We start from the raw sequence: 15,136 nt of genomic DNA on the forward strand, positions 1-15,136 counted from the left end.
ATATTTCTATGCATCATTGTAATGCTTTGAATCCTGCTACTCTTCTTACATCACCTTTAAGAAGGAGGCACTTATGACTGTCTAACCTTTGCAAACTATCTAGGCCCTTCAATAGATAGGCTAGAAACTAGTTTAGAAAATCAAGACTTAGTTTTGATTGTTGATACGACATATCTTAACACTGAAACAGGAAAATATCAGGTGGTTCAAAATAGAGCTGCCATGTAATGTGGTCCTCTAAAAGGAACAGGGGCTATTTTAGAAAAAGGGTGTTGCAATTACATCTCTCTAGACCTCTCTGGTACCTAAAATATTACTGAGATCCAGTATGCAAACAAAGAAATTATGAATTTGAAGACTTTTGCTAATAACCCCATAGCTAATTCTGCAGGCTCTTCAGATGGGTGATTGTATTTATTCTCTTGGTTTAGTTCGGGTATTTGTGGCTCCTGAGAAGTGGAATGCAAACTCTGATTTGTCTGCGTTGTGGTTTTCAGATCTGTGATCCCCAGAGTTTTGCATACTGTGTGTAGCTGCTGTCACATTTAATGATCCAACAAATGTCTCCAACAAAAAAAGAACAGGAAAACCTGACACTTATGGCAGTTGAAAAACCACCCCAGAAACATGATACTTGATTGTAATAAACTGACGTGAAGTTGTGGCTTGATCATGCTTCCAGATATTAATGGTCTATCCTTCAGCTCAGGCTGAAGAAGCTGAGAGCAGAGAGCATATACACTCACTCAACTTTGTCTACAGTGTCATGAATTTAGAATTCTATTGTCCTCACTAACATAGCTTTGGTATTCCTCTGTCTTCATCATCATTACTTTATTATAAGTTCATTGTTCCAGAAACTTCCTGAAAAACCCATGTATATGCACATCAAGCTGTTCAGTTCTTTCTTCAACAGATCATATCCGACAACTCCCATTCACATTCACAGTGCTCATTTCCAAAAATTGCTATCTACAACTCCTTTGTTTGTTATCAATAGTATGTGGGAAATGAATTTAGTAATCAGTACATGTTGTCTCAAAACACTGAAGAAATAGATTAGAAAATAATTCAAACAGATTGTGACAATCTAGAACATTGTTTTGCTATTTAAAAAAATATGAATAGATCCGGAGGAAAATATGACGGAGTTTTTACCTGTGTGCAAAAGAGCCAGATTGCAAAAGAAAGGGCCTTTTGGAAGAGAGAAAATATACGGTATTTATAGCTCCATTTAACATGGCAATCATATTGTTTTGTTTGTTTGCTTATTTTGTTTTTGGCCACATGACATGTGGGATCTTAGTTCCCCAACCAGGGATTGAACCCGTGCCCCCTGCAATGGAAGCACGGAGTCTTAACCACTGGACCACCAGGGAAGTCCCAGAAAACATATTATGATTGGATAATGTTTGGGTCAGTTTTAGAAGACACCAGGAATTCCCATTATTAATTAAGCAAAGAAATAAACAAAAAATGGGATCTCAGGAACAATATTTGGATACCCCAGCCATTCCTAGATCCTGTGGTTTTTGTAATACATGCCTGGTTTAGTAATGCCTGCTATGCATGGCTTGTTTAGGAAGACATGGATTTTAGAAATAGAAATTATTTTCCTCTAGAAATATAAATGTTCCCTGAACGGAGAACAGAGGGCAAACTGTCTTGATTCTTACCCATGCTTTAGCATATCTCTTTAATGATAGAAATATATTGGTTGTCACACAAGATTACTTTCTGTTTTAAAATCCTGAATTAATACTGATAATTGTTTTACTTTTCACTTGTCACTTTTCTAGACTTTATGGGCTCACCACCTATATATATTTGCAAGATTAAAACCTATGACTAATTCAGCACCTCAAGTGTACATTACAGAATGTTTACAGGTAAGTGACAAAAGGGTTCTGTTGCTAAATGCTTTAGAAATGCAGAGTGATACACAGTTAGGTAGGTTTCTTTACTTCAGGATTTCTCAAAGCTTTTATTATGTTCATGTGCATTTCGAATCTCCAAAGGGCCTTGGAGCATGCACTGTTTCTCAAAATTATTTAGTCAGGGAATCCTTTTAGTGGCGAAATCCTGCTACATCCATTGCATTTTTAGTGATCATCATGATGTCTTCTTTGGATTCTAACATCACAAACAAGCACATTGAAACATCACAGTGAAATTATTGGGATATGGTTCTATAGGTGGTGGTTAATTCTCACATTTTTTTCTTGAGCTGTATCCCTATATTTGGATACACATCCTGTGAGGATCTAGAGCGCACTACACGTTCTTTTTATATATATATAAATTTATTTATTTGTTTATTTATTTATTTTTGGCTGCATTGGGTCTTCGTTACTGCGCTTGGGCTTTTCTCTAGTTGCGGTGAGCGGGAGCTACTCCTCGTTCCGGTGTGCGGGCTTATTGCGGTGGCTTCTCTTGTTGCAGAGCATGGGCTCTAGGCGGACGGGCTTCAGTACTTGAGGCACGTGGGCTCAGTAGTTGTGGCTTGCGGGCTCTAGAGCGCAGGCTCAGTACTTGTGGTGCACGGGCTTAGTTGCTCTGCAGCATGTGGGATCTTCACGGACCAGGGCTCGAACCTGTGTCTCCTGCATTGGCAGGCGGATTCTTAACCACTGCGCTACCAGGGAAGCCCTACAAGCTCTCATAAGGACCTGCTAATCTTCCTTCCAGCTCCCATTATTATTCTCATACCCTCTTGCTTATCATTGGGCTGAACCATTAGATTAGGCAGGTAGGGATCTGTTCCCTAACTAACTCTGTTTTCTGCAACTTGAACAATACCTTGCCTGCCACTTGGATATTTTGTTTCCAATTCAGTTATAGCCACTAAGTTTCAAGTCAAGGAAGAATTTTGATCTGTGTTTAACATCCTCCAGTTAATCACAAGATTCCTCTTTACTTTTTAAATTTTATTATTTCATTAATGACATTTTGGAGATATAGCATCCAGCATGCGTTTTGTTTTGTACTAAGCAACCTCTTATACTGGCCATCATTACCAATATTAACCTGCATGGTCGGGGTGGGAGTGGGGAGAGAACAGGATACGTGAGGATTATTTGGGGAAGGGTTGAGCTTTTGAAACTGCCCTCGCAGACATCCCAAGCAGCATAAATAGTTGTCCTCAGTTTGCTAAGAGGTAAACATGGCTCATGAGATCCATGGAGTGTAATGAACAAGACTGTTCTAGATTTTGATAGGCTCACTCGGGTCAGATTTATGCTAGAACTGCTCAGTTCTTTCCAACAGTTTTATAATGTCATTTTATTTTACTTTATCTAAATTAAAAGAAAAAAATTGATTCGAAGTAAAAAGTTAAAAATCAGTATTTTAATACTTTTGTAAAATGTTTCTTAAAGTATTATCAGGAACTAATTGTAATTACATCCCATGGCAGCCTGGGACCTCTTCTCATTTAATTACAAATTGAACATTTGTGGTTTCTGGACTGACAACAGAGCAAAATGTGGGCAAATTGTCAATTAACTTTTCCTAATTACTCATGTACAAAATTCAAAACAGTACCAAAAAAATAAGCTATCTGTAAAAGAATAGCTGAACCCAAGCATACACTGCAAATATTCCCAAATTATGAAAACTATGTCACCAATTGGAACGCCTGCAAAATGCAAGATTAGTGCCAAGTTGGTAAGTTTACACAAAGTGCAAATAAATTGCGTGTTTCTAGACAAATGCTTGCCAGGGTTTGATATCACATGTATCTACTCATATGGTCAATGTGAAGAACCTCCTGTGTATTGTGTATTCTTCCAGCTAACAATTTAAACAAAACTTCTGAGCAGTTTATAATAATATCCCTTTTATTCCATTTCTCACCTATGCTTTTTTCTTTCTTTCTTCTTTGTTTGTATTTTTTCTAATTTTAGTGCCAGTCCTTTTCTATCACGAGGTCTTCTGCTTCTCCTAGGATTTGGGGCAAAGACATGCTAAGTTTTCCTACTTGTGTTTCCTTCTGAAATTGGATTGATAGCCTGGGGAGGAGGGGCTGATCTTGATCTTTGTTTTAAAAGAAGGCCTCCTAAAAAGGCTACTTCCTTCCCACTCCATTGAGGCAGTGTACATCATGCCCAAGGAAATGGACATTATAGTATTCTGGCCCATGTCCTCTGCTTTGCCTCCCTTTAAGTTTATAAGGTGAAACCTGATGGCTCCTCCCCTTAGCTACACCCTTCGTCCTGTGACTCTGCAGTTTGTCTCACAAAAGAGGTGGAATCTACTCCCCATACCTAGCCTTATAACTTGCTTTGACCAACAGAATTCAGTAGAAGTGACGATGCACCAGTTCTCAGCAAAGCCCATCTGCAGTCCCACACGTCTATCATTGCACAAAAACATACCCAGTTAGTTAGGTTGCTAGTGGATGAAAGAACCCCGCCTAGTTGCCACAGTCATCCGCGTCTAGCCATCCCACATCACTCAACAGCCTGTCAACTCCAGACATGTGAGCAAGTCCAGCTGGGATCAGAAGAGTCCTGCCCAGATCAGCTGAACCTCACATCCCATGAGCTAAATAAATGATTATGAGGTTTTATGGCTGCTGTGTCACATTATAGTGGCAATAAATAACTAATACCACAGGTAGTGAATGTAATGGGATTGTGATTGGCTCCTGGCCTCCATCTAAGTCTCACTCTTGTTAATTAACCTCACAAAAACACAAGCTGATATCATATGTCAGTGAACTGTGGGGAGCCTACTTAACAGTGTTAGGTGGTGTGGTATTAGCGGTTTCAACAAATTCTCGAGTGATTTAAAGGCCCCTGAAAAAGTTGGTCTACTGAAATAGTTGAATGGTGGCGGTCCAGAGGGGTGGGGGAATATCCAAAAGCAAACTACACTCTTTAAATATATATATATATATATATATATATATATATATATATATATATATATATATATATATATATACATTCTCAATGATAGAAGTAATAAGCTGAAGGCTTAGGCTTAGTATAAAAACAAAACTTTTTCATTTGTTCTCAGCTCCATTTTCAACTGCCTACTGAACAGGTTGCTGGAAACCAACAATTGGTTCTTTAGGAATGCTTAATGTGGATATTACTTTGAGGTAGACAGGATGTTTTAAATGTATGTTTATTGAAATGGATCGATTTTCTTTTTTTTTTTTTTAATTTTATTTATTTATTTTTGGCTGCATTGGGTCTTCGTTGCTGCATGGGGGGCCTTCTCAAGTTGAGGCCAGCGGGAGCTACTCTTTGTTGCGGTGCGTGGGCTTCTCATGGTGGTGGCTTCTTTTGGTGTGCAGCACGGGCTCTAGGCCTGCGGGCTTCAGTAGTCGTGGCGCACAAGCTCAGTAGTTGTGGCTCGCCGGCTCTAGAGCACAGGTTCGATAGTTGAGGCGCACAGGTTTAGTTGCTCCGCGGCATGTGGGATCTTCCCGGACCAGGGCTCGAACCCAAGTCCCCTGCATTGGCAGGCGGATTCTTAACCACTGCGCCACCAGGGAAGCCTGATCGATTTTCTTTAACAAATTATATGTTTGGGGTTTTTCTGTTTCACAGATAGCTTTTACTTTTAGAATCAAGTAACATGATTCTCAACGCTATTTCCCCTGGGGTAGCTTCCGAAATGTATTAAATCTCCTACTAGAGTGGTAAAATCCAGTGCATATACAAAAAGGGCATTATTTAAGAGCATGAGGCTAAAAGTGGATTTGGAAGGGTAACCAACTAAATACCAATAGCACCTAAGTTATTAAAACAAAAGCTCAGAGGGTCCTCGCGGAGAGTCGCGGCGGTTTCCTGCTTCAACAGTGCTGGGACGGAAGCAGCGCTCACCCGCCGCTCCGGCCGGCCGCTCCGAGCCAGCCCGCGCCCGCCACCACCTCACAGCGCCCCCTGACCGCCCCAAGGTCCCCGCCGCCGCCTCTCCTCCGCCGCCCACCATGACGACCGCGTCCCCCTCGCAGGTGCGCCAGCACTACCACCAGGGCTCGGAGGCCGCCATCAGCCTCCAGATCGACCTGGGGCTCTACGCCTCCTGCGTCCACCTGTCCGTGTCATACTATTTGGACCGCGATGATGTGGCTTTGAAGAACTTTGCCAAATATTTTCTTCACCAGTCTCGTGAGGAGAGGGAACATGCTGAGAAACTGATGAAGCTGCAGAACCAGCGGGGTGGCCGAAGCTTCCTGCAGGAGACCAAGAAGCCAGACCATGATGACTGGGAGAATGGGCTGAATGCAATGGAATGTGTGCTACACTTGGAAAAAAGTGTGAATCCGTCACTACTGCAACTGCACAAACTGGCCACAGACAAAAATGACCCCTATTTGTGTAACTTCATTGAGACTCATTACCTGAATGAGCAGGTGAAATCCATTAAAGAATTGGGTAACCAACTTGCGCAAGATGGGGGCCCCCGAATCTGGCATGGCAGAGTATCTCTTTGATGAGCACACCCTGGGAAACAGTGATAATGAGAGCTAAGCCTTAGGCTGGCTTCCCGTAGCCACGGGGATGACTTCCCTGGTCACCAAGGCAGTGCATGCATGTTTGGGTTACCTTTACCTTTTCTATAAGTTGTACCAAAACATCTACAAGTTCTTTCCTTAGTACCATTCCTTCAAATAATGTAATTTGGTACCCCCCCCAAGAAAAGAAAAACAAAAAAAAACAAAAGCTCAAAAGGTTTCATGTACATGTGTTTAACATCCAACATTATTTTTTCCCTATCAATAAGCCTTCTATCTGTAAAGGAAATTGAGAATTATATATATTAGAGAGAAGAGAGGAACACAGAGAAAGAGTGAGACAGTGAGAGTAAGAGAGAGAATGTATTAGTGTGTATGAGAGAAACTGCAGGAAAACATGTAGATTTATCAGGATATAGGCTCTCTTTATATTTTATTTTCATAAATGTACATTCAAAGTTCAGAGTCTACCAGTGAACACCGCTGAAGAATATCAAAGTCATCTTGTGTTAAAATTACTTTTATTCAGGATGAAAAATACAGATGTAACCAGATTAGATGATAATCTATGATTAGTTCTTTATACCACATATTTCAAAAGAACTACATACTTATTTCCCCTTGTTGTTACTGCAATATATTTCTTTATATTTATTATTCCTTAGAAGGTTACAATGTAGTGTTTTATGTAGCTTTTCCTTAATAGCAGATGGAGAACATGTTGCACACAATTACAGGCAGAAAAAAATACATAACTTTTCAAAGTAAGGACAAGGAAGACACCAAATCTACAACTTGTAGTTCAGAGTTCAGGGAATTTTTTTTTCTTTAAATAGGTACTTTTACTGGGTATGATGTGATCTGATAAAAGCTTTAGATTTTTCAGACTGCAGTAGCATAAAGCTATTTCCAACACGATGGATGAAGACGGATCTGAGGTAGAAAGGTGGTCATGGCTTTCCTCTTATATAAAACAATTTTCTTCTTCTCAAAATATCTCTGCTGCAAATAGACACCCTTGTCCCCCAACCCACCCAACCTATTCTAAAAGAGTAGGAATTTCTAACTTTAAGCCTCCTTCTGGCCAGATCCCAGTTAAAGAGAACTCAAAGTTAAAATGTCCTGATGTTTTAAAAGCATATATGCTTGAATCAAAACACATTATTTTCACTTTTTTTGGTTTCTCTACATTTGGTAAATCACATAACATGTTTAAACTGAATCAAATACATGTTAACTCAGAAGCTGAACCAAATACCCAACTGAATGCACTCAAAGGTATAAGGCAGGGTGCCAGCATCTAAGCATTAATTTCATTCTTCTATAGAAGCAGTGATGTGGGCTTTTGATGAACATTGTTCCCAAATGTATTGATCAAATGAAGGGTAATAAAAGGGCTGTTCATTCACTCAAAAGGTAAAATGAGACATTCATTAAATTTGTGTCTGCTTTCAGAAGGAAAATAACTGGGGGCTTCAAGAGTCATAGAGGGCTTGAGTATACATAAACAACTGTAAAACTTTCTTCAAAGGGAACCAAAGACAGCCATGTGTTTTGGTATCACAATTAGGTAAATGTCTGCTGTGTATTGAATGATGAAAATCAAGACCTGGGAACTAGGAAAAGTTGGACCAAGTTTTGTTTCCGTGTCAAAATGAAAATATGCTTAAATGGGCAACCTTTGGTAAAATGATCTTTGAGATTATTATAATCCTGTCATATAGATTGGAACATGACATAAATAAAGAAATCAAGACCTACTGATACAGAGCAGGGAAATAAAATGCAGGAAAAAAAATCCCAGTAGAAATGCCAGTTAGGCCCACAGGATTTTTATTGTGGTTATCCAAGTGATCGCTAAAGAAATAAGTGTACGATGTCAAATAAAGTTAAACAGTATACACAGAGCTGTAGTCTAATCCATAAACATATAATATTTGATTGAAATATATGAACTTATTAATTTGGCCATACCATGGAAACAAATAAAGAAAATCTATTTGGTCATGTGACTGATGAATTATAAATAACCAAAACATAATGGTAAAAGAGTCAAAGAAACAAATGAAGTTATTGTACAAGGTTAATATGAAGGAATGTAAAAATGTAAAATTGTCTTCTAATTCTTACACAATTTTTATGGTTATTAAAAAGAAGGTATCATATTAGAAAGCTCCCACCCACTTTCCCAATACTGTATACAGTATACAAATCAGTGACAAGTGTATTACTTCCAAATACCACTCTGTTCATTAATTTACAGTTGCATAGAAAGGGAAGAAGAAAACAATAATATATGATTATTATAAAAACAAAATATCCTTTTCTCTTTGGATAGTCAGTATTTTACTCCTTCAGTAGAACACACAGTCAGCGCTCAACAGCATGATTCAAAGAGCCATGGAGCTTCTGATGAAATGGAAGTTGAAATTGGCATTTGCTGAAAAGGGCAATACTGTAAGTTAAGAAATGTTGGTTGGCTAGATGAATACTTCACATTGCCTGTGGGAAGGGAAAATAGCACTGTCAGAACAGCATTTACAGAAAACATTACAGGTAGCAGAGATCTGTCAACTCTTAAAAAAAAAATTAAAGTGTTTTTTTTCAGAACTAGACAAGCCCTATTTTGCTTTGTTCAATGGGGACTCTTTACTCCCATGTGACTTTTGCTCCTGGGATGAGGTCCTTTGCTCTCATCCTGAAGTTACTTAGTCTGCTTTTTATCCACTCAGCTGATATAGGGGAAGTCTGGAAGACTTTTATTTTGCCCAGGCTGGAAACCAAGTTAAAATTGAGAAGACTTGTCTTTTTTTTTGCAGGAAGGTACCAACGTTCAGTGATTTAGGCTGGTGTAAGCACCCTGTCTCTCTCTGACGGTCTGTGGGAGGTCTCCCGCAGGGTGGTACCCTTGACAATTCCAACTGGTCTCAGTCCCCAGCTGGGGTCCAGACACCAAGAACTCAAGACAGGAATTACAGTCCAAGGGTGTGCAGTGGTTCCAGTTAAAGGCTCAGGGCCAGTGTACATAGGCAAGGGAGGATAGAAATCCAGGCCACACTAAGGGTAGTGGTATCAACCTTTCGAAGAGAAGGTCAAACAGTTTGGTCCATCATCATTAAAACCCATGTCCTCAAATTCTTCTCTGAATGCATCTTTCACTTGCATGCTCTAATGGATATCTGGATCTCCCCTGAAGACACAGCTTCAACACAGGACTGTTTTTCATCCCTCACACTCCTCAGATATTGGATAGGTCCATACTGTGTTTTTCACAGCACTTTCTCCCTCTCCTCCCTAAAAGTACTCAGCTTTGACTCTCTTGTCATCAGACTATACCACCCACTATGCAGTCATCTTCTGGCTCCTTGGTTCACGTCCCCTTACCTCTTGAAGAAAAAATGGCTCACTGTCACTCACTATTTATTTTATTTTATTTTATTTTATTTATATTTTTTTATTTTTGGCTGTGTTGGGTCTTCGTTTCTGTGCGAGGGTTTTCTCTAGTTGTGGCAAGCGGGGGCCACTCTTCATCGTGGTGCGCGGGCCTCTCACTGTCGCGGCCTCTCTTGTTGCGGAGCACAGGCTCCAGAAGTGCAGGCTCAGTAGTTGTGGCACATGGGCCTAGTTGCTCCGCGGCATGTGGAATCTTCCCAGACCAGGGCTCGAACCCGTGTCCCCTGCATTGGCAGGCAGATTCTCAACCGCTGCGCCACCAGGGAAGCCCTCACTCACTATTTTTAAATGTTCATGATTTCAGTGCTCACATAGATGATTCTTCCAAAATTCTGGCCTCTTAGTTCCTTGAGCTCCTCTTCTCTGGGAATCCGTCCTCACCCTTCTCAGCCACTCATTCGAAGTTGCAAATCTGGACCATCACCAATACCTGCATCCCCTCCAACATTTCAGTTTCAATCATCCCACTTTCTGACAACCCACCTGTACCTTCCCAGCTGACTTCCACTAGGACCCCAACTTCACCCATCCTTTGGTGCTACAACCCACTGATACTTGGTCTCCCATACCTAACACACCCTCACTTCTCTTCCTACCAAACTCAGGTGCTTGTTCAATCACTATCATCAACCCTTTGCCTCTTCCCTTGAACTGCTGTACTCTCTTGGCCAAACCATAACTTCAACTTTGGTTAAATGCAATACTTGGCCTACTCTGGTACTGTGCTCATGAACGTGAATGTTGCTGAAGGGCCACACATAGCCCTGCAGACAGGCCTCAGGTTAAATTCATGAGCAAGAAAGTGGTGGCCTTTAATGCCGCCTGGTAGTCACTCTACTTCTCTATCCATGTGCTCTCCTGAGCTCCAAGCAGCTACTACCCATCCTCCAGTCTCTCCTCACACCTCCGATGCCTCCTCCCCATCCTCACTCTCTGCTGAAGCCCCTGCTTCTGACTCACTAAGACATCAGAAGCAGTCAGAAGGCTTTTACTCTCTGGGATGAGGTTCTTCCTTCTCACGAGCTCTCACACCACATCCAGTAATCTACTTCATATTCCTTTGTTGTCCCTCCAGTTACTGAAGATGAACCATCTGTGCTTCTCCTTAAGATCTCAGCCCCTCTTGCCATTAAGGCAGTAACCCAATCAGAGGGTTCACTGTTTCAAAAAGATTCATAAACAAGTTCATGAGAGAAAGTGTTCTCCAAATATTTACTGTGGTCTTGGGACACATTGTTTCTAAGAGCACCTGATAAAGAAAATACTGAAAGGCACACGGCTATAGCTGCCAACAGTTCTCAGCAGAATTTTAAATGAAAAATCAAAACCTTTTCCCCTCAGAGTAACAAAACCACCTTTGGGTAGTGCTCCAGTCATTGCTTTTAAGTCCATGTTCTGTGATAGCTACCTTAAGTAGATACCTGGGAGAACAATGTCAGTCAAATCTATCCAGGGTAACTTTATATAGTACATATGAGGCCTTTAAAAAGCTGTTTGAACACAAAAGGTCAAGCACTTGGCATTTCGGGCATTTGGAAGGACTGGCTTGGGAGGGGTCCCCCTCCCTGGACTGACAAACTGTTGTATTTAATCAACTAACATGTCAAGCAAGTTTACTTATTTACATGGGGAATAAAGTAGCACTAAAATCGATGGTAGCTAATCACTTACTCTAGGTTATAATCTATAACATCCAAACCAATCAACCCATTAACTCTTACCTGTGGCCTGCTGGGGAGATTTGCTGAAAGAGAAAACAAAAGTAATCAATTGAAGGTGGTACTGTGGTTCCCCCTTTTAGGCATGCAAAAGTGTGGACTGTACCATTCCCAGCTGTTAAGTGGATGTTAATAAGAAAAGAAGAACAGGTTTGGGGATTTTTTTTTTTTTTTTTGCCTAGATGCTTTAACAGGGCTAGTTTCCCTAGTTAGCTTCTCATATCTCATGTGCTGTAAGATACAAAAATTCCACCAAAATATGCAAAAGATATGCCAGCTCTCTCAAATAAGTACACACTAAAGCATTCAGTGACTAATTAGTTTTGCAAAAAAATCTCAAAATTTCCTGTTGAAATCAAGCCATATATTTAGTTTATGTATTAGAACAGAGCAAATTCTGTACATTCTACTGAATAGTACAGATTCTGAACAAGAGGTCATTGGGGAAATGAAGGAGCCCGAATCTTTAGTTTCTGCCCCCCTTACCCCAAAATCTAGGAAGATGGTGGCGATGTGTTTGCGTCAAGGAAAGGTCTGGCCTAGTCCTCAGCACTCAGAAGTCTTCTAGGAACTTGGGCTAATTGTGCCTTCCATGGGCTCAGTTAAGAGCATCAGAGAACTTAGAATATGGTGTCTAATTTGCCTTTGCATCTGAGCAGCTCAATTCCTTCTTGGTTACAGAGACCATGGGACAGTGTAGCTGATCTGGTGGGACCTGGGAGGGCAGGCACTAGCAAGTCTCTTCTTTAAGGCCTCTGCTTTTTCATCTCTCCCTTTTACTGTGCCATCTCAAAATTATTGGACTGGTACTCAACCCTGGGGGACAGAGGGAGCTCCACCCCCCAGTGATGGTAACATCTTTTCTGGGTCAAATAAGAATTGTCCCTAATCAAACAGCATGTCACTCCTTTCATCTCTCATTTTTCTTTGCTGAGGGAAAAAAAAGACATCTGTGACCACATAGTGGGTGCTTTGTGAGAAAGAAAGGGAGCAAGAAGGGCAACTTCCTTATGATGCCTGGAGGGAAAGTGTGAGCCCCAGCAGTACTGGGGGGAATGATCAGGTTAAAAAAGCCTAGTCCTACCAGGCATGTAAATTATATCAGGAGAAAAAGAGTGGATCTCCTTACACATATGGGAGCTACACCTGTATGGGAACGACACCATCCTGAGGGAAAGCTTAGTTGCATTAGCATGAAGTACGCCATAGGCAGAGTTATGCTTCTCTTCTAAGTAACAAATACCCAAATCCAAACAGAAATCAAATCCATTTTGCTCCAAATCAACATTTTAACCCTATAGTCTTGTAAATCATACTGAACAAATCATACAAGTATATTTTTTAAAGAAATCAGGAAAACATTGCATTGTAGTAGGTCTTGAGATTTTGATGAACGTCAGTAAAGCTGAATAAATATAGGCAGAAGGAGACCTTCAAGATGGCGGAGGAGTAAGACGCAGAGATCACCTTCCTCCACACAAATACATCAAAAATACATCTACATGTGGAACAACTCCTAGAGAACACCTAGTGAACACTGGCAGAAGACCTCAGACTTCCCAAAAGGCAAGAAACTTCCCACGTACTTGGGTAGGGCAAAAGAAAAAAGAAATAACAGACACAAAAGAATAGGGATGGGACCTGCACCAGTGGGAGGGAGCTGTGAAGGAGGAAAGGTTTCCACACACTAGGAAGCCCCTTCGCGGGCGGAGACTGCGGGTGGCAGAGGCGGGAGCTTCGGAGCCACAGGGGAGAGCGCAGCCACAGGGGTGCAGAGGGCAAAGCGAGAGATTCCTGCATGGAGGACCGGTGCCGACCAGCACTCACCAGCCCGAGAGGCTTGTCTATCACCCGCCAGGGTGGGCGGGGGCTGGGAGCTGAGGCTCGGGCTTCGGTCGGATCCCAGGGAGGGGACTGGGGTTGGCGGCGTGAACACAGCCTGAAGGGGGCTAGTGCGCCGCAGCTAGCTAAGAGGGAGTCTGGGAAAAAGTCTGGACCTGCCAGAGAGGCAAGAGACCTTTGTTTCGGGGTATGCGAGGAGAGGGGATCCCTTCCCAGTGTGCCCACCAAAGGCAGAGCACTGCCTAAGTGAGCTCCAGAGATGGGCGCGAGCTGCAGCTATCAGCTCAGAACCCAGAGAAGGGCATGAACGGCTAATGCTGGTGCCGCTGCCACCAAGAATCCTGTGTGCAAGCACAGGTCACTATCCACACCTCCCCTCCCAGGAGGCTGTGCAGGCTGCCACTGCCAGGGTCCCGTGATCCAGGGACAACTTCCCCAGGAGAACACACGGCACGCCTCAGGCTGGTGCAACGTCACACCGGCCTCTGCCGCTGCAGGATCGCCCCGCATTCCAATTATGACTATCATACCCCTCCTGCCCCCCGGCCTGAGCATGGAAGAGTGTCCTAATCAGCTGCTGCTTTAATCCCCTCCTGTCTGGGCAGGTAACAGACTCCTGAGGGCGGTCTACACACAGAGGCAGGGCCAAAACCAAAGCTGAACCCTAGGAGCTGTGGGAACAAGAAAAGAAAGGAAAATTTCTCTGTGCAGCCTCAGGAGCAGCAGATTAAATCCTCACAGTCAAGTTGAGGTACCCTGCATCTGAAGAATACCTGAAGAGAAAACAAATGTTCCCAAAATTGAGGCGGTAGACTTTGGGAGCAACTGTAGACTTGGGGTTGGTTTTCTGTGTCTAATTTGTTTCTGATTTTATGTTTATCTTAGTTTAGTATTTACTGCTTATTATCATTGGTGGATTTGATTATTGGTTTGGTTGCTCTCTTCCTTTTATATATATATATATATATTTCTTTTTTTTTTCCTTTTCCTCTTTTTGTGAGTGTGTATGTCTATGCTTCTTTGTGTGATTTTCTCTGTATAGGTTTGCTTTTACCATTTGTCCTGAGGTTCTGTCTGTTCGTCTTTGTTTTTGTTTTTGTTTTTGCTTTTCTCTCTTCCTTTTCTTCTGAGCCGTGTGGCTGGCAGGGTCTTGGTGCTCCGGGCAGGTGTCAGGCCTGAGCCTCCGAGATGGGAGGGCCAAGGCCAGGACATTGGACTACCAGAAACCTCCCAGCCCCACGTAATATCAATTGGCGAGAGCTCTCCCAGAGATCTTCGTCTCAACACTAAGACGCAGCTCCAACCAATGGCCAGCATGCTCCAGTGCAGCACGCCCCATGCCAAACAACTAGCAAGACAGGAACACAACCCCACCCATTAGCAGAGAGGCTGCCTAAAGTCATACTAAGTTCACAAACACTCTGAAACACACCACCAGACACGGCCCTGCCCACCAGAAGGACAAGATACAGCCCCATCTACCAGAATACAGGCACCAGTCCCTGCCACCAGGAGGCCTACACAAGCCACTGAACCAACTGCACCCACTGGGGGCACACACCAAAAATAACAGGAACTATGAACCTGCAGCCTGCAAAAAGGAGACCCCAAACACAGTAAGTTAAACAAAATGAGAAGACAGAGAAATATG

The 15,136-nt window shown here is 42.2% G+C and overlaps 2 protein-coding genes across 9 annotated transcripts in view; one reads left to right on the forward strand and one right to left on the reverse strand.

The window, feature by feature from the left end:
• The first annotated feature begins 5,944 nt into the window (after positions 1-5,944).
• LOC132376237 (ferritin heavy chain-like) lies at positions 5,945-6,451 on the forward strand. Its single transcript, XM_059941901.1, has one exon. It carries the CDS (start codon positions 5,945-5,947, stop codon positions 6,449-6,451), a length of 507 nt encoding a protein of 168 aa, XP_059797884.1.
• Positions 6,452-6,976: 525 nt separating this feature from the next.
• Positions 6,977-15,136, reverse strand: part of UTRN (utrophin) — a 501,645-nt gene continuing 493,485 nt past the window's right edge. For all 8 annotated transcript variants that reach the window (XM_059941058.1, XM_059941060.1, XM_059941059.1 and 5 more), the window contains 2 exons: positions 11,647-11,669; positions 6,977-8,974 (listed from right to left, as the gene is read on the reverse strand). In XM_059941058.1, the coding sequence (XP_059797041.1) occupies positions 8,966-8,974; positions 11,647-11,669 (32 nt within the window). In that variant the 3' untranslated portion in view covers positions 6,977-8,965. The remainder of the gene's footprint in view (positions 8,975-11,646; positions 11,670-15,136) is intronic.

Source organism: Balaenoptera ricei, chromosome 12, assembly GCF_028023285.1.
Source record: "Balaenoptera ricei isolate mBalRic1 chromosome 12, mBalRic1.hap2, whole genome shotgun sequence".
NCBI classification, from domain to species: Eukaryota; Metazoa; Chordata; class Mammalia; order Artiodactyla; family Balaenopteridae; genus Balaenoptera; species Balaenoptera ricei.